The sequence below is a fragment of the Podarcis erhardii genome, assembly GCF_964252035.2.
Source record: "Podarcis erhardii genome assembly, chromosome: 3".
In the NCBI taxonomy this organism is placed as follows: Eukaryota; Metazoa; Chordata; class Lepidosauria; order Squamata; family Lacertidae; genus Podarcis; species Podarcis erhardii.
In genome coordinates, this window is record NC_138507.1 from 55,085,584 (window position 1) to 55,100,877 (window position 15,294).

Here is a 15,294-nt window from a genome sequence, read left to right on the forward strand (position 1 = left end):
AAACAGCCCTCTGGCTCTCATACCACAACCACCAGCAGACGACTTCTTTAAACTGCTTCACTCAGTTGAGCAATTTAACAAAGCCCCACAGGGGCTTGAATAGCTGCCAAGGCGGAGGGAGGGGGTTGAAGCCACACAGATGGCGCATTCCTGTGGTGGCCTCATCCATTGCTGCCTTCGCACGGGACAGATAGGTAGCCCACATGTGCGAACGCAGAGGGAACCCTGAGAATGGGGCCTGACAAGCACCGCTGTCCAGCTGCCTTCACCCAGGAGGGTGGGCTGCATCTTTTCTCCTGGACGTGGGAGCCCACCCCTCTAGCTGCATCAGCTCTGGTCCCGGGATGAAACCACCTCAGCAGCAGTGGTGACAGTTTCACTCCGGTGCCTGGCAGGGCTGGGGCCAATGAAGCTTATTCCACCTTTCAACATCACAGTGTACCACCAGATTGCAGTGTTGAAAACCTAACATTACCTAGCCCTAGACTTCAGCTTTAGTTCTTGTCATGCATTTCTTCTTCCCTGCATTATGTTTATGTGAAGGTTGTGGCATCATTCAAGTATACAGAGCACTTATATGAAGCCATTCTGTCTTGGGAACCCAAAGCAGATTACAAATAAAAGCACAACTACCATTAAACAGTGTAATATTGTAGATTACTGCTGTCTCATGAAGCTCCTAAGGCCAACCCTTCTTTTCATGGAGAGGATGCATCTTCATCAATAGTAAGGCTAAGGTTAAACGCCTGAAAAACACAATTCATTACCTGAATCTCTAAAGTCATCTCGGCAATCTGATTCTGTTGATTGTCTATGACCTGTTAGGAGAAGAACACACAAAAATGCTCTTTGTATCTCTGATGTATCTGTCAAATTTTTGTGATGTCAAGGTATCTAATTTGTTGTAAACTTGGGAATTGGCGCAAAGGACATGCACTGCTATAAAAAACACAACAACTTAGGACGCTGCAAGATCAGGAATGAAATTAGTAACAAGAAAAGTCTTATGATGCTGTGGGGGAAGTTATGGGGTAGGGGAAAACATGCTCAGAAATGGTTGGAAAGTGGTGGAGACAGAGGGTGTCTTGGCCTGCCCTGCCTAAGTGCACAACCACTTAGTGGGGGCAAGTAGTCAATCAGCAACTGCATAATTACATGTGCCTGACCTCAACTGCAACCTCCCACCCCCTGGGTGTGGACAATACTGAGCTAGATGGGCCAATGGTCTGACTGTACATTACAGTGGTGCCCTGCAAGACGAACGCCTCGCAAGACAGAAAACCCGCTAGACGAAAGGGTTTTCCGTTTTGGAGGCGCTTCGCAAAACGAATTTCCCTATGGGCTTGCTTCGCAAGACGAAAATGTCTTGCGAGTTCCTGCGGGGTCCCCCCCCCCCGTTTTCCTAAGCCCTAAGCCGCTTATCAGCTGATCTGCTAAAAGCCGCTAATCCGCTAAGCTGTCAATGGGCGTGCTTCGCAAGACGAAAAAACCGCTATACGAAGAGCCTCACGGAACAGATTAATTTCGTCTTGCGAGGCACCACTGTACTCTTTCTGGGTATATTTTATCCTCCCATCTTTACTGCCACCCAGTGGCACCTGCCAGTGCTTCACTGGCTGCTGTTGGAAACATATATTGGGGCAGGGAGACACAACAACAGGTTGACAAAGAAAACATCAGTAGCAAAAAGAGCTCTTCAGACACAGGTAGATCATCCCAGTTTAATGAATGTACCTTGCTAGCTTTCTCATTTTTCTCTTTGAGGCTTTCGTTTTCACTCTGAAGCTGTTTTGTGTCCAACATAGGAAGGCGGACACCATCTTCCAGGCATTTTTCTACCTTCTGTTGCAGGCTGTAGTTTGGATTTGAAAAGGCAAGAAGAAAGCAGAAATTGCATACCAAAACTCCAGAGTCAAATCCTGTGCAGGAAATAAGTAAGCTCTGCAAAAGTCAAAGATTCCATACACAGATTCATTCTTGGAGATGTTTTATGGTTAATGCATGCTATTGGAGTGGGTTTGCACATTTATGTTGACAGGTTCATTTTAAGAAATGATCCTGTAGACAGCCAATTCTTCCTCTGAGAGTGCCATCAGAACCTACAGCCCTTTATAGCAGGGTTGGTACCCTCCAGATGCTGTTGTGACTGCAACATCTAGCATTCCTGACTACTTACCATGCTGGCTGAGGCTGATGGGAATTGGAGTCCAAAAGCTAGAGGGCACCACGTTGGCTGCCTCAGTGTTACAAGAGATTAACTAGAATTGCAGCATGACTTGGTGGATATCTGAAATCAGGCTTCCAGATGACTAGCTGCCTGGGGTCAGCAGAAATTTCCCCAATCTCTGGTTACGCAGAGTCCTGGGTAACCTACCCTGTCAACAACACTCAAATGCCCCAGCACAGGGAAGAATCACACTTCTGCTTCCCTCCGCCTCATCTTTCAAAAATGAAAACACAAATGATGACAATGACAATTGTTGTTTAAATTTAGAAACAAGACTCTGCTTCAAATATTTATAGACTTTCAGGAGACTGCAAAGCCACCCTGGTGGATTACACACTCACAAATGCAATAGGTACCAGATGTAAGATGGAAACAATGCACCCAGTGATCTGGCTAACTGTCCCAAATACCTAACCTTTCATCATTTGAACAAAGCTTTTGTGGCATGCACTTTTAAGCAACGCAGGGTCACGAACTGAAATGTCACATGTTTCAGACTACTGGAAATTAAATTCTAAAATGGCTTCCATTACCTTTATTGCATAATTTCAAAAGAGTGTTCCTTTAGCTTTTGCTTTTTAAAAGCCCTTTATAAAACAATAGATTCTAAATAAAACAATTCTAAATAAATTAGTCTGTGCTGCAGTGACATTCTCTCATTTTAACATCCATCTGGAATTGTTATCCTGCTTCCTGTTTCTTTGTAACTACAAATCCATTGCGGAACAGTTGCAGCAGTAACGTATCCAAAGCCATTCAATGAGTTAACAACTAAGTAAGAATTTGATCCCCAAAGCAAAACTAACTTATAGTAACCAAACCACACTCTTTCGACCCGTCAACCAGAATGGAATGTTCATGTTCATTCCTTTGATTTTGCATTCACCAACCAAGTGGTCAGTGGGTTAATGCATGTCATGGTGTCTCTGCCCTACTGATGCTAACTGGGGAAACATGTGGCACAAATGACACCTGAATGCTCCTTTGGAACTTGTTACGGTAAGGAGGAATGTTTCCATTGTACCATTAACTTTAGGCAGATGCCCTACAACTTTCTAGCCAGAATATGTCAGCTGTAGGGACTGTTCATTCGGGAAACTGCATATGTGGTTGCTTGGTGTGATTCCCCTTAACCAGGAAACAGTAACGGATGTCTGTGTGCTCCTAAGCTACTGTGCAGGCAAGTCCCCCTTATTTCCTCTTGTCTGTAGTTCAAACAGCAAAACTAGACTTTGAATGACAGCTTTGACATGCCTAAAATGTCTAAGATATAAGTGGTGGCAGGAATAGTACCTGAAGTATTTCTAATACCTTCAACAAGATTTCTACGACCAGATGGCATCTTTCTATGAGATTGATTTGGTCCACAAGTGAACAGTTCAAGGTCCCTACTCTAGACAAGTACATCATTAGTTAGCAGACCTCACTCCTCAGCAACCAGACAGGCTTTCTGTTACATCCTTCTCAGCTCAACCTCATATTTCTCATTTTCAACCCTCTTTCCCTAAAAGCAGCAATTCAACAATGCCCACGTATTAAAAATGACATTGCTGTAGTCTGACACATCTCAATTGTGCTTTGCAACATACTGCATCGTTGCCTTCTGTGTAGTGCAGTCTGGCATTTGACATTACAACAGAGTTCACGTGAATCTCTTCACCAAAACTGAACTGACGCAGAAGGGAATAGAAAGATCCTAGAGAGTCATAAACGACAGATCAAGTTAATTATTCATACCTCTGCACTGCTGTTACCAATTCTTTTTCTTTCTTCTTTTGGCAAACTAGCTGCAATTCTTGTTCTTTACACTGTGTTTTGGACTCTTCTAGAGCCTTTTCGAGCTCAGCCAAAGTAGCTTTCAGCTGCTTGTTCTTTTCTTCAAGAACTTGAAGCTAGAGAAAAGCCAAAATGTTTTTTATATAGAAGCAAATATAAATATTTTTATATAGAAGCATGTTTACTGTAGATCAAATAACCAACAAAGTGGTGGTGTTGTTAATTTATTCATACAATGCTTTCGAACACAGTAATACAATACTGGAACAGTAATACAGTACCGGAACAATTAATAGAACAGAATATAACTGAACTTCCTGATGTGTATAACAAGATACTGAATTGTCAGGTGCTTTGTTACCATATGTTGCTCTTCAGTGGCAAGTATTGTAATAGGCAATTGTTTCGATGCGGATGGATATTCCACTGACGTATGATTCAAAGTACAGTAGATGCTTGGACACCTTTATCAGAGTATTTTTCATCCAGACCCACTGAAGATTGGAGGATTTATTTTTTTTAAAATCATATGCATAAGGCCTGATATAAACAAGACTTAAATACTACATAATCTGAATCCAGCTTTACAATATTTTATTGGCAACTCAAAAGTGTTGTTTGTCCATATCAGGTTGCTTAGTTGTATTTCCTCCTACCTTTCATTTGACTGTATTTTTTTGTTATTTTAAAATGATCCGTGTACTATGATACATTGAGTTATATTTGCAGTTCTTTTGATGTGTCTGACTTTTTTATTGCGTCTCAGTGCTAAATGATCATGAACTATTTCTTTTCCTATTTCTTGTCATATGGTATTCTTTAACATGCTTCAAGAATCATATTGTTTGCAAATTGGAGATTTCACAAAGGGTAGGGTGGGGGGAGAGACTGAGGCAAGCAATGTTTCCAGGACCTCTGAAGGTCATGGATCAATCACACTTTACTATTCTCAAGAGGTTTGCTTCGAGAAGCAGAAACAAACAAAAAGGGAGTCAAAGCTTCAACATGATGTTAGAAATGGAACAGTTTAAAATTTATTAGAAAATGGAACACTGTCAATGTGTTTCAGAATATAACTTTATTCAGGAGCAAAACCATTTAAAAATTGTATTCCACATATTGTAGTCATTTGTTCAAAACAGGTTTCATCAAAATAGGATGGAATAGATCAAAATGCAGCAGGCACACTGAACTTTCAATAAATGGTTCCACTTTAAGCATGTTTCTGAAGCTTCATCTCCCTTTTTTTGTTTCCAGGGTGTTCCTTTTTTTGGGCTCTCGTTTTATAAAACATCTGCAATCATGGATCAAACCAACAGTCTCCTTGAATTTATTAATTACATTGCATTTTGATTTTTTTTAAATTATGCATAACAAAGGCTCTCACTTCTGCTGACTTTTCTTAGATACGTGTCTGATGATGATGATGATAATGATTATTTAAAAAAATCTTAATGTAAACATTGCAGCAATGTATTACTATGCCAGTCAAAAACAAAAGAAACCAGATACTGTTTTTCATAATTATTTGTTCCCTTAACAGAAAAGGAACAGAATATAGATGAAGAGCAACAAATTTAACCTTCGAGTTCTGGCAACTGCAAATTTCTTATTAAATCATTGAGCACAATTCACTAGAACATTATGAGATCTGTGTAGGAGCTTTGGGGCAGCACTCAATCACTTCTACAGGGCTTATGCAGAGATGTTACAGGCGGTCATGACCTTTTAATGTTTACCCAAGGACATTGTGAGCAAGTATTATGTTCTGCAATTCATAATATGCATTTAGCAAAAGCTCTAGGTGAAACACAGATTACCTGTTTACTTTGACTTTCAACATCATCCAGTGTTGGCAGGTCAGCCAGGTACTTTTCAAGAGTTTCAATTCTTCTCTGTTTCTCTTTGTTTTGCTCTGATTCTTTTTGGCATTTCTTTTTCAGGCTGCTTATGTACCTGTCTCTAGTTTTGAGCTAAAAAGAGAGTAATATTGCATCTCATTCTTTGAGGTCGGAATCAAATATGCACAAGGTAATTTGAAAGATTTCTTTGATACTTAAAACTCAGCAGATTCTGAAAGTTATTTTCTCAGCAGGGAGTAGAACTGTTTTTATTTAAAAGATAAATGGATTGTTATTGGTCATTTATCTTTTTAAAAGCTAAGAGCTCTTGCTGACTATTTCCATAGCTAAACATTTCTTTACTGTTTAAAAGTAGTTAGATGTGTGTTTATCTAAAGATGCTTTTCCTTTATTTAAATCAGCAGTTCGGAAACCACAAAACATATATATAAACACAAGTGATTGGTTTGCTTTTTTCTTTCTTCCAAAATAGAGCAATTAAAAATTTTGCTTCTGTGATTGTATGGATTTGAGCTTTAGACCCATGGGCAGTTTCATACATAATCCCTACCAGTATCTTGTACATACAGCAGTCAACCACATTTTTTTGTGCCCCCCCCCCCCCATATGTGGAAATGTGAGCAAGAGCCTCTGTGAGAAAATGTCTACAGGATAAGGAAGCCCTGCTCATGTTAATCATTTGCTACTGCAAAAGTCTTGTAGACTACTAGTCACTATGAGAGTTTGAAACTTGCTTCCATATTCTGTAGCTTGTATCATATTATATAAGCAAGGCCGCATGTGAAATATCCATGCTAGGCATGGCCTTTGAATGCATACACAAATACCTTTCCAGGAGTGAGGTTCAGCCAGGAATAGAAGTGAGAGGATAAATAAGGAGGAACTAAGGAATTATAATGGTCACTAATGAGGCTCACAAACTTCTCCAAAATATGTCCTATGGGCCTATTTCTTGGATGTATGACTGCCATAGATATAAGAAAAGTTTCAAATCTATACTCCTAATCCAAACAGCACATGATCCAAAACTAACATCCATCAGAAGATTTCATAATAGCTGGTTTTTTAAAGTTTTTGTTTTTTTTAAGTTGTTTTTTTTTTGGGGGGGGGAGGGATTGTGCCTTACATAACTCCTTTTCTTCCACAGCTTGGAAGAACAACATTAGCAATTATTTGCTTCATTTTCATAATGTGCAGAACTGATCTAGTCTTGGTTCCAAAGGCTGTTGCATTAGCTGCCATTTTGACTTTTGTAGTTGTAGTGTGGTCATGAAAGAGGCTCCAATAGATAAGGTGAAATGCACTACAATTGGCACTGCTCTAAAATCTCTCAAATTGTACTTTTCCTTAGTCTCTATGATTTCTGTGCTCTAACGATTAAAAAACTAAGAGCAATTGTAACACTGGAGGGATTAAGGTGCAAGTAAATTAAATACACACATTCACCCTGTCCCATCCTTCAAGATAATGCAATGCAGCTCCAGTAAAAAAAAAGTTTCCCCTCCAGAGGAATAAAGCTGTATAAAATGGTAGTATCAGCCCTGTGAGTCATATAGAAAAAAAGATGCTATGGATCATTCTGAAGCCTTAAGTACAGCCAACTTGTCTGAGAAATATATGTTCTGTCTCAGCAATAAAACCATTTGGGAAAATGCAAGACCCACCTTTTCTTCCATCTTCTTTTTATCTTCATTGGATTTGTTTGCCATTTGTTTGAGAAACTCACTGAGTTGTAGCTCCTTACTCTGCACTGCTGCAAGCTTTCGTTCCAGCTCGTCCCTTTCACAGTGGGCCACAGATCTCTCTGCAAATTGAGCCTGCATCGCTGTGCTCTCATACTGAGGCTGCTTTGAAGAAGGAAAGGAGGGAAAGGGAACAGATGAGAAGATGCTGTTCTAAACCTTTCACCTGGATCAGAGTGGCCAACTCAGCAAGAGTACAACATATTGAATGCTATATTGTTTTAAGTAATGTACATACAGAAGTGGACAACAAAGAACCTATTGTTTGTAATATTGAGCTATAGCACACATCCAGTTTCCAGCTGATATCCCAGCATATTATTTGTATTTTGTGGTATTTTATGTTTTGTTGTACTTGCATATTTTGTATAGTGCACTGATATTTTATGTAGGGGACGGGGTCTATAAGTAGTTTTATAAATAAAAAAAATGCATCTGAGCATGAAACAAAAACGAAAATGAGTTTGGCAGTTCATTTTTATGCAGTTCAACATGTACAACGAACCATGTCAGGTCAACTCCCTCCCACCTTTAGTCCTCCCCTACAAACACAGTGAAAGAAGTTTCACAAAACTTAACCTTATGGGGTGGAATTGTCATAGTCGCTTTCTCAAACCATATATCTGCTCTCAACATTTTATAGACTGTAGTGCTCAAGCCTAATCTAGACAAAAAGGTTATCCAATGACAAAATTGTTCATCAAGAATAAAACCTCTAACCTACATTCTGAAATAGTATAGCTGCTCAGATTCTTTCATGATGCAACACAAAAAATTTTTTCATTAATACGTATCTGTCAGGGGTTCAGAAGGAGAGACACAGGAGGGGGAGCAAATGGAGAGTGAGGAGGAGGAGTACGAGGGGGGAGCAGGCAGTGACAGTGGAAAGAGTTATTCCACAAGCCTCTCCAGCGAATCGGAGGACTCACAGAAGGGAGCGCCGATGGCCAGGGCGAGGGGGGTTCCAGGGGGGAAGCCCCAGGAGGAAGGGGCCAGCGGGGAGTCCCTGAGCAGCAGTTGGAAATCAGGACCAGCTTCCCCACCAGAGCGCAGTGGGGAGGGGGAGTCCCAGGAATCGGGACCAGTGCTCTCACCACCAGCGGGAGGAGAGGAGTCAGGTTTGGTCACGCCCACATCAGGAAGTGGGGAAACGGTCAGGAGGAAGGTTACCGGCTGGGCGTGCGCGCCAAGTTCAAATGTACAGGCGAGCGGCACAGCAGGGAGCCCGGGTAGGGAGCCAGGTCCTAAAGCCCGCCGGAAGGAAGGGGAAGACCAAGGGGGGTCAGCGTCAGAGGAGTCCAGGAAGGAGGAGACCCCAGAGGGCAGAAGGACCCAGAGAAGGAAAGAACAGCGTAGGAGGTGGAGCCGGGCGAGGATCTTAAACTGGTGTGGGAGGAGCAGTGAGTCAGAGGGGACTTAGCCGGTCTAGCGTCGAGACGTGGGTCTGCGCGCCCAGAGCTTTGAAATGGAAACTAAACTTCAATAAAGACTTTGTATATTATATCCACCGGGCGTTGGTCCTCTGTGAGCTGGGATCTAGAGGCAGACCTGACAGTATCTCTTCACTTTTGTAACTGAGGTGTTTTAAATTCCAAGCTTATAAAATGTAATGAGATACTAGTTTTGAAATGCAAGGGGGTGGTAACAACACATGCACTGAATTGATTTAAAATTATCAATATATAAGACTGCTCCAATACGGTTATGTATTTAACCATAATTTGATTTGTCTGGAAGGCAAAACTTTTTTTGCATTTCTCCAAATGTAATACAAGTTACTATGAGTCTGGGCTTGCCTTTCATAATAACAGGTGTGTGCAGACTATCCTCATGATTTAGAAATAATAATAATAATAATTCTTCGTACCTGGAAACTACTCATGTAAGGGTCTTCACAATTCACAATATGCCCGAGCCTTGCTTGCTGAGCTCGGAGTTCATTCTCCCTTATTTTCTGATATAAAAGGTTAATTTGCTGGTTCTGCCTGTAATTCATAAGAGAAAGAACAGAAACAAAGAAAGAACACATGAAACTTGAATCATGTTTCCCAGTATTTCCATTTTCACCCTCTTGTCGATTCATCTCAAAGTTGTTCCACAACTTTGTATTAACTATGGAAGTGAAACTGCCATGACCAGATCAACATTCTGGTATGGGTACATTAGCTCTAGTGTGGATATAGAAGATTCCTGCCTGTGGGGACCTCCTGATTCCCTTCAGTGCATTTGGCAGCTCTTTGTGAACTGAAGCAGATCACTTGCTGCTCCTCCTAAGGTTAATGGAGGCCTGGTATGCCTTCACGGTGCTATCAGAACTCTAAATTGAAGAATTGGGACTTTATGTCACTTTTGTTAAAATATGATGGGCTGTATACAATCGGTGTCCATATGCCAACAGAAAGCTGTTTGATTCAGTGAAGGCTTCAACCATCCCCTGTAATATGCAATGGCTCAATATACCTGACTATTCCATTTTGTTATAGGTGAATTCAATGCAATATTTGCATAACCAACTGTTACTTGCACATATTAACATAACAATACTAAAAGTTGCTTGCAAAAAAATAGAACAAAAATGTTTCATTTATTTCTTATGCAATTATATTTCACAGTATTAATTCTCACAGTAAATCTAACATGAGCTTTAAAAAGTTGTCAAAGTATTCAGAAAGGATGCCAAAATGATCTGCAAAAACATTCCCTACCATACATATAATCCTATAAATCTCTGGAGTTATCTGACAATAAAAGGCCTTGTGCCACGTACATTTCATTGCTGATAATGTTGTATGGTTGCTTTAATCCTTTGTTACTCCAACAGCTGTTGCTATTAATCCACTGTATAACCACACAATGATAGGGCTTTGCTTTTAAAAAAAGATAGCATGGTGATCTCACAAGCCTAGTCAGAGTGCAGCAATGGAAACTATATACTCGGCTGTCTGCCAGTCTGCAGGTAATTCTAACATTTTCCAATACATTCCAGATAGTAAGACCTCAAGTCTCTGCTATGTAGTGATCTGAGTCTACATACAAAAGTGGAATCCTTATTTTGCAACATTCAAAACAATAATTTTTCTCTCTCCAACATTTGCAGTATTTACCCTCTCTTTTTGTCTTACACTCTTCCAATTATCAGCTTCTAGTTTTCCACCCTAATGGTACCTCCAGTTTTCCACCTCTTCATTTTGAATTATATGCTATATTGAACTCATATACTCCATAGATGTGAAGTCTTCTCTAAATAGTTGGTAACAACAGTATGGGTGCAATTGTGAACTTTCAAAATGCTTGGTTGGGTATCACTGGTCTGAATGTTTACTGGGTCATTTGATTCTCTTTCCTTTCTGCAGACATGTGTGTAAGGTGGCAACAACCAATCTCTGTAACTATTAAACTAAAAACAGTTAAGCTTTTGTGCCCAATAATATAGTCTCATCACCAAAAGTTATACTTGACTCCTGCCAATAGTATCCACACTTTGAGTAATATTTGTATCTGACAAAGTTGCAGATTTAATGAAACCAATGAGCCTTAAAAGGTAAAGGTAAAGGGACCCCTAACCATAGGTCGTCGTGGGCGACTCTGGGATTGCGGCGCTCATCTCGCTTTATTGGCCGAGGGAGCCGGCGTACAGCTTCCGGGTCATGTGGCCAGCATGACTAAGCAGCTTCTGGCGAACCAGAGCAGCGCACAGAAACGCCATTTACCTTCCCGCTGAAGCGATACCTATTTATCTACTTGCACTTTGACATGCTTTCGAACTGCAAGGTTGGCAGGAGCAGGGACCGAGCAATGGGAGCTCACCCCGTCGCAGGGATTCGAACCGCTGACCTTCTGATCAGCAAGCCGTAGGCTCTGTGGTTTAACCCACAGCGCCACCTGCGTCCCTTCAATGAGCCTTAAGACCATGTATTTCAGTGGATCTGTTCTGAGTATGACTTAGATGCAGTCCTTTGCATCCAAATGCAGAGGATTATACTTTTAAGTCAAGAAACATTTTTATAGTGTAAATAACAAGCCAAACTGAGAGGAAGAATTGCCCTTTTAGAAAATTAGTAATGATAGATAAATATATAGTTCTGTATTGAATCCATGTTTAATATTGTACTCTATATTAAAAAAGTTTAATTGTAAGTTGTTTCAAGGCTTTTCTGAACTTTTACTTTTACTGAACGAGTGAGCTGACAATATGTATTGTCATTGTGGTGTGTATTCTGTCCTCTTAAAAAACTATCTTTATTTTTCTTATCTGTATGAAAATTGACACTGAAAAATTAAACATTTAAAAATATTTAAATTGTAAAACCATTTGTCACATTGCCATATCTTTTTACCTGTTCCAGTTTTAGTAACCCACAGCATGGGATTTACTTTAACTTTTACATATTCTTTGTAAACCACTTATCAGTTTTATGTAAAATTAAGTGGTATACAAATTCTGCTAAATAAATAAAACACAGTACAATAAGCTTCAAAGGGACTCAGATTTTGTGAGTCAAAGCAGTCACTCAGAAAAGATCCCCATTTTTTTAATTTGCTTTAGATATGCTTTAGGTAACACTGTTCAAATGTTAGTGTAAGAACTAACATTCCCTCTGTATCCATAAACCCAAAAACTAAACATATGTTCAGTTCCTGTTTAGCTTCATTACCATTTTTAGACTTTCCAGTTTAGTTTCAGCTCAGACACAAACATTTTTTTTAAAAATGGTTCAGTAAAAGTTCAACCGTTTTGAAATCTAATTTTGAGACAGTTCAGAAACATTTTATATAGCCTTATTAATGTAGAACTTTTACAACTGCAGTGTAACTCCTGAAAAATAAATGCATGATAAAAGAAAGCATGTTTATACATGCAGTTTGCATGCACTAATGGCACATCTTCAAGAACTCAGCCGGCAATATTTGACAGCTGTATGATCAGAATTAATTTTAGCCCCCACATAGTCTTTCTACATCAACTAGCACAGCAGGAATACAAAACATAATTTTAGTTCATTTCAGGTATTTCAAGTAGATTGTCAAAAGTATTTCTTCACATAGCGTGTAACAATCCTAAATATGGTGACGGCCATGACCTTACATGGCTTTTAAGGATACAGTTGGGACACCACAACAAAATGTTGCAGTGCATACCTGCTTTTCATGTGCTATTTGAGCCTGAGACGGCTGAAAAAAACAAACAAAAATAAGCAATGTGTGTTTTATTTCATTTGCAAAAGGCATCTCTCTCTCTCTCTCTCTCTCTCTCTCTCTCTCTCTCTCTCTCTGTGTGTGTGTGTGTGTGTGTGTGTGTATATATATATATATATATATATATATATATATATATATATATATGAGATTACCTCCTTCTGAACAATTTTGCTGCCATCTGACCTGCAATTTAAATCAGACTTACTTCTGGGTAGGCATGTACAGAATTAAGTTATACCCAGCACAAGGTTCTAACCCTTGTAATGAAACAGTATTTTGTTCACGAGACCCCAAACCCCAAAAGTATCCATTTCAATGGTCAGGGAATTAGTTATTAGTTAACCACAGTTCTAATAGTGGCACTAAGCCAAGGATTCAGCAGCTGTTTCAGGATTTCAAACATCATTATGCTCTGTGGAATGAGATCTCTTCCCTCAAATCCTAAGCTTTGTATTTACCTTCCCTTAAAAGCCCTTTGAGTGTCCCTAAGCTGTTTAGAAAAGAACGTAGCAATTGTTGATGAGTGTGCTATTATTTTCAGAGAGTTATGTCATACGTTTAGCATTTGGCATTTATTCACACTACCATTCTAGGCAATACTTGCCAAACCGACACTGCCAGCCAGCATGAGCGTTGGAAATGCATAGCATGCAATGGCCAATCAAGGTCAGAACAATCCCAAGTGTTACAAGACAATAGTTGTAATGTGTGTATGCTTTCAACAGAGTGAAGCAACAAATATACTACTTAAAACCATACAAGAAACCATTGCTCCCTCTAGTGTTAAAAATGAAGCCATGTGGTATTCAATATTGTTTAACTAATCAAAAGAAGTCATGTACAGCAAAATGAAACAAAACAAGAAATAATCCTTCTCTAGATTAGACAGAAGGGAGTAAAATGCTTACACATGTTAAATTCTGTTTTGTTTTCTTTCTTTCTTTCTTTCTTTCTTTCTTTCTTTCTTTCTTTCTTTCTTGATGCATTATAAAAACACTAACTAGACTACCCCTAAAATAAAATGTAGTATTAATGTGAGCTCCATATTCTTAAAGGAGCTCACTCATCCATCATAGAGTCATGAACCTATCTCTCTTTCACTGGACCAAAACACATGACCAGACCGGAGTGTTAAGAATTTTATTTTATGAGGTCCTCTTAAATATGATTAGAAGGGACCATCTGATTAAAGGTATTCAGGTCGGAGTTAAACAGTACAAACTTAAAGCCTTTGCAGATGACCTAGTATTGATACTACAGGAGCCAGAATCTAGTACTAAAAGGGTATTGGAATTAATCCAGGAATTTGGTCAGGTGGCAGGATTTAAATTGAATAAGTTAAAAACTAAGGTTCTTGAGAAAAATTTAACACCGATTGAGAAAGAGAGGTTTCAGAAGGAGACAGGTTTAACATTGGTAAAGAAAGTAAAATATCTGGGGGTGAACATGACTGCTAAGAATGTGAATTTGTTTAAAGATAACTATGAGAAATGTTGGTCAGAAGTGAAAAAAGATCTTGAAATATGGTCAAGCCTGAAGCTTTCCTTGCTTGGACGAATTGCTGTTATAAAAATGAATGTATTGCCAAGAATGCTGTTTTTGTTCCAATCATTGCAAATTATGGATAAGACGGACTGTTTCAAGAAGTGGCAGAAAGATATCTTTAGATTTGTCTGGCAGGGCAAGAAGCCTAGAATAAAATTTAAGATACTTACTGATGCAAAGGATAGAGGTGGTTTTGCCCTGCCGGACCTTAAATTGTACTATGAATCAGCAGCATTCTGCTGGTTGAAAGAATGGCTGTTTCTTGAGAACACAGATATCTTGGATTTAGAAGGTTTTGATAATGTTTTTGGGTGGCATGCATATTTGTGGTATGACAAGGTTAAATCACATAAGGCATTTAAAAATCATATTGTCAGAAGAGCATTGTTTAATGTTTGGATAAAATATAAAGACTTACTTGAAAATAAAACCCCAAGGTGGCTATCACCTATGGAAGCGAAGGCTCTGAAAAAACTCAATATGGAGGCCAATTGGCCAAAATATTGGGAAATTCTGGAACAGGAGGGTGACAAACTGAAATTGCAGAGTTATGAGAAGCTTAAAGATAAAGTGCGAGATTGGCTTCATTATTTTCAAATAAGGGAGGCTTATAATTTGGATAAAAAAACTGGCTTCCAGGTGGAAAAATCAAAATTGGAAACAGAACTATTAGAACCCAAAGCTAAGATACTATCAAGAATGTATAACCTGCTGTTGAAATGGAATACTGAGGATGAAACGGTAAAATCTGTTATGATAAAATGGGCACAAGATGTCGGACATAACATTATGTTTGCTGACAGGGAACAGTTATGGACCACAGGTATGAAATTTACGGCATGCAATGCCCTAAGAGAGAATATTATGAAAATGATATACAGGTGGTACATGACCCCAGTCAAGCTTGCAAAAATCTATCACTTGCCCGATAATAAATGTTGGA

General features: G+C 39.3%; 1 protein-coding gene and 1 long non-coding RNA gene across 6 annotated transcripts in view; one reads left to right on the forward strand and one right to left on the reverse strand.

Moving 5' to 3' along the window:
* The window catches only part of CEP85L (centrosomal protein 85L), a 101,591-nt gene that overhangs the window by 8,888 nt on the left and 77,409 nt on the right, over positions 1-15,294 (reverse strand). For 4 of the 5 annotated variants that reach the window (XM_081856149.1, XM_081856152.1, XM_081856153.1 and 1 more), the window contains 6 exons: positions 9,475-9,592; positions 7,530-7,712; positions 5,824-5,976; positions 3,965-4,119; positions 1,735-1,852; positions 768-818 (listed from right to left, as the gene is read on the reverse strand). In XM_081856149.1, coding sequence (XP_081712275.1) covers positions 768-818; positions 1,735-1,852; positions 3,965-4,119; positions 5,824-5,976; positions 7,530-7,712; positions 9,475-9,592 — 778 coding nt within the window. The remainder of the gene's footprint in view (positions 1-767; positions 819-1,734; positions 1,853-3,964; positions 4,120-5,823; positions 5,977-7,529; positions 7,713-9,474; positions 9,593-15,294) is intronic. The other variant, XM_081856150.1, reaches the window with a different exon arrangement.
* LOC309338816 lies at positions 4,127-5,436 on the forward strand. The gene is made up of 2 exons (XR_014155060.1): positions 4,127-4,380; positions 4,453-5,436. It is a non-coding gene; the product is annotated as an uncharacterized lncRNA (long non-coding RNA).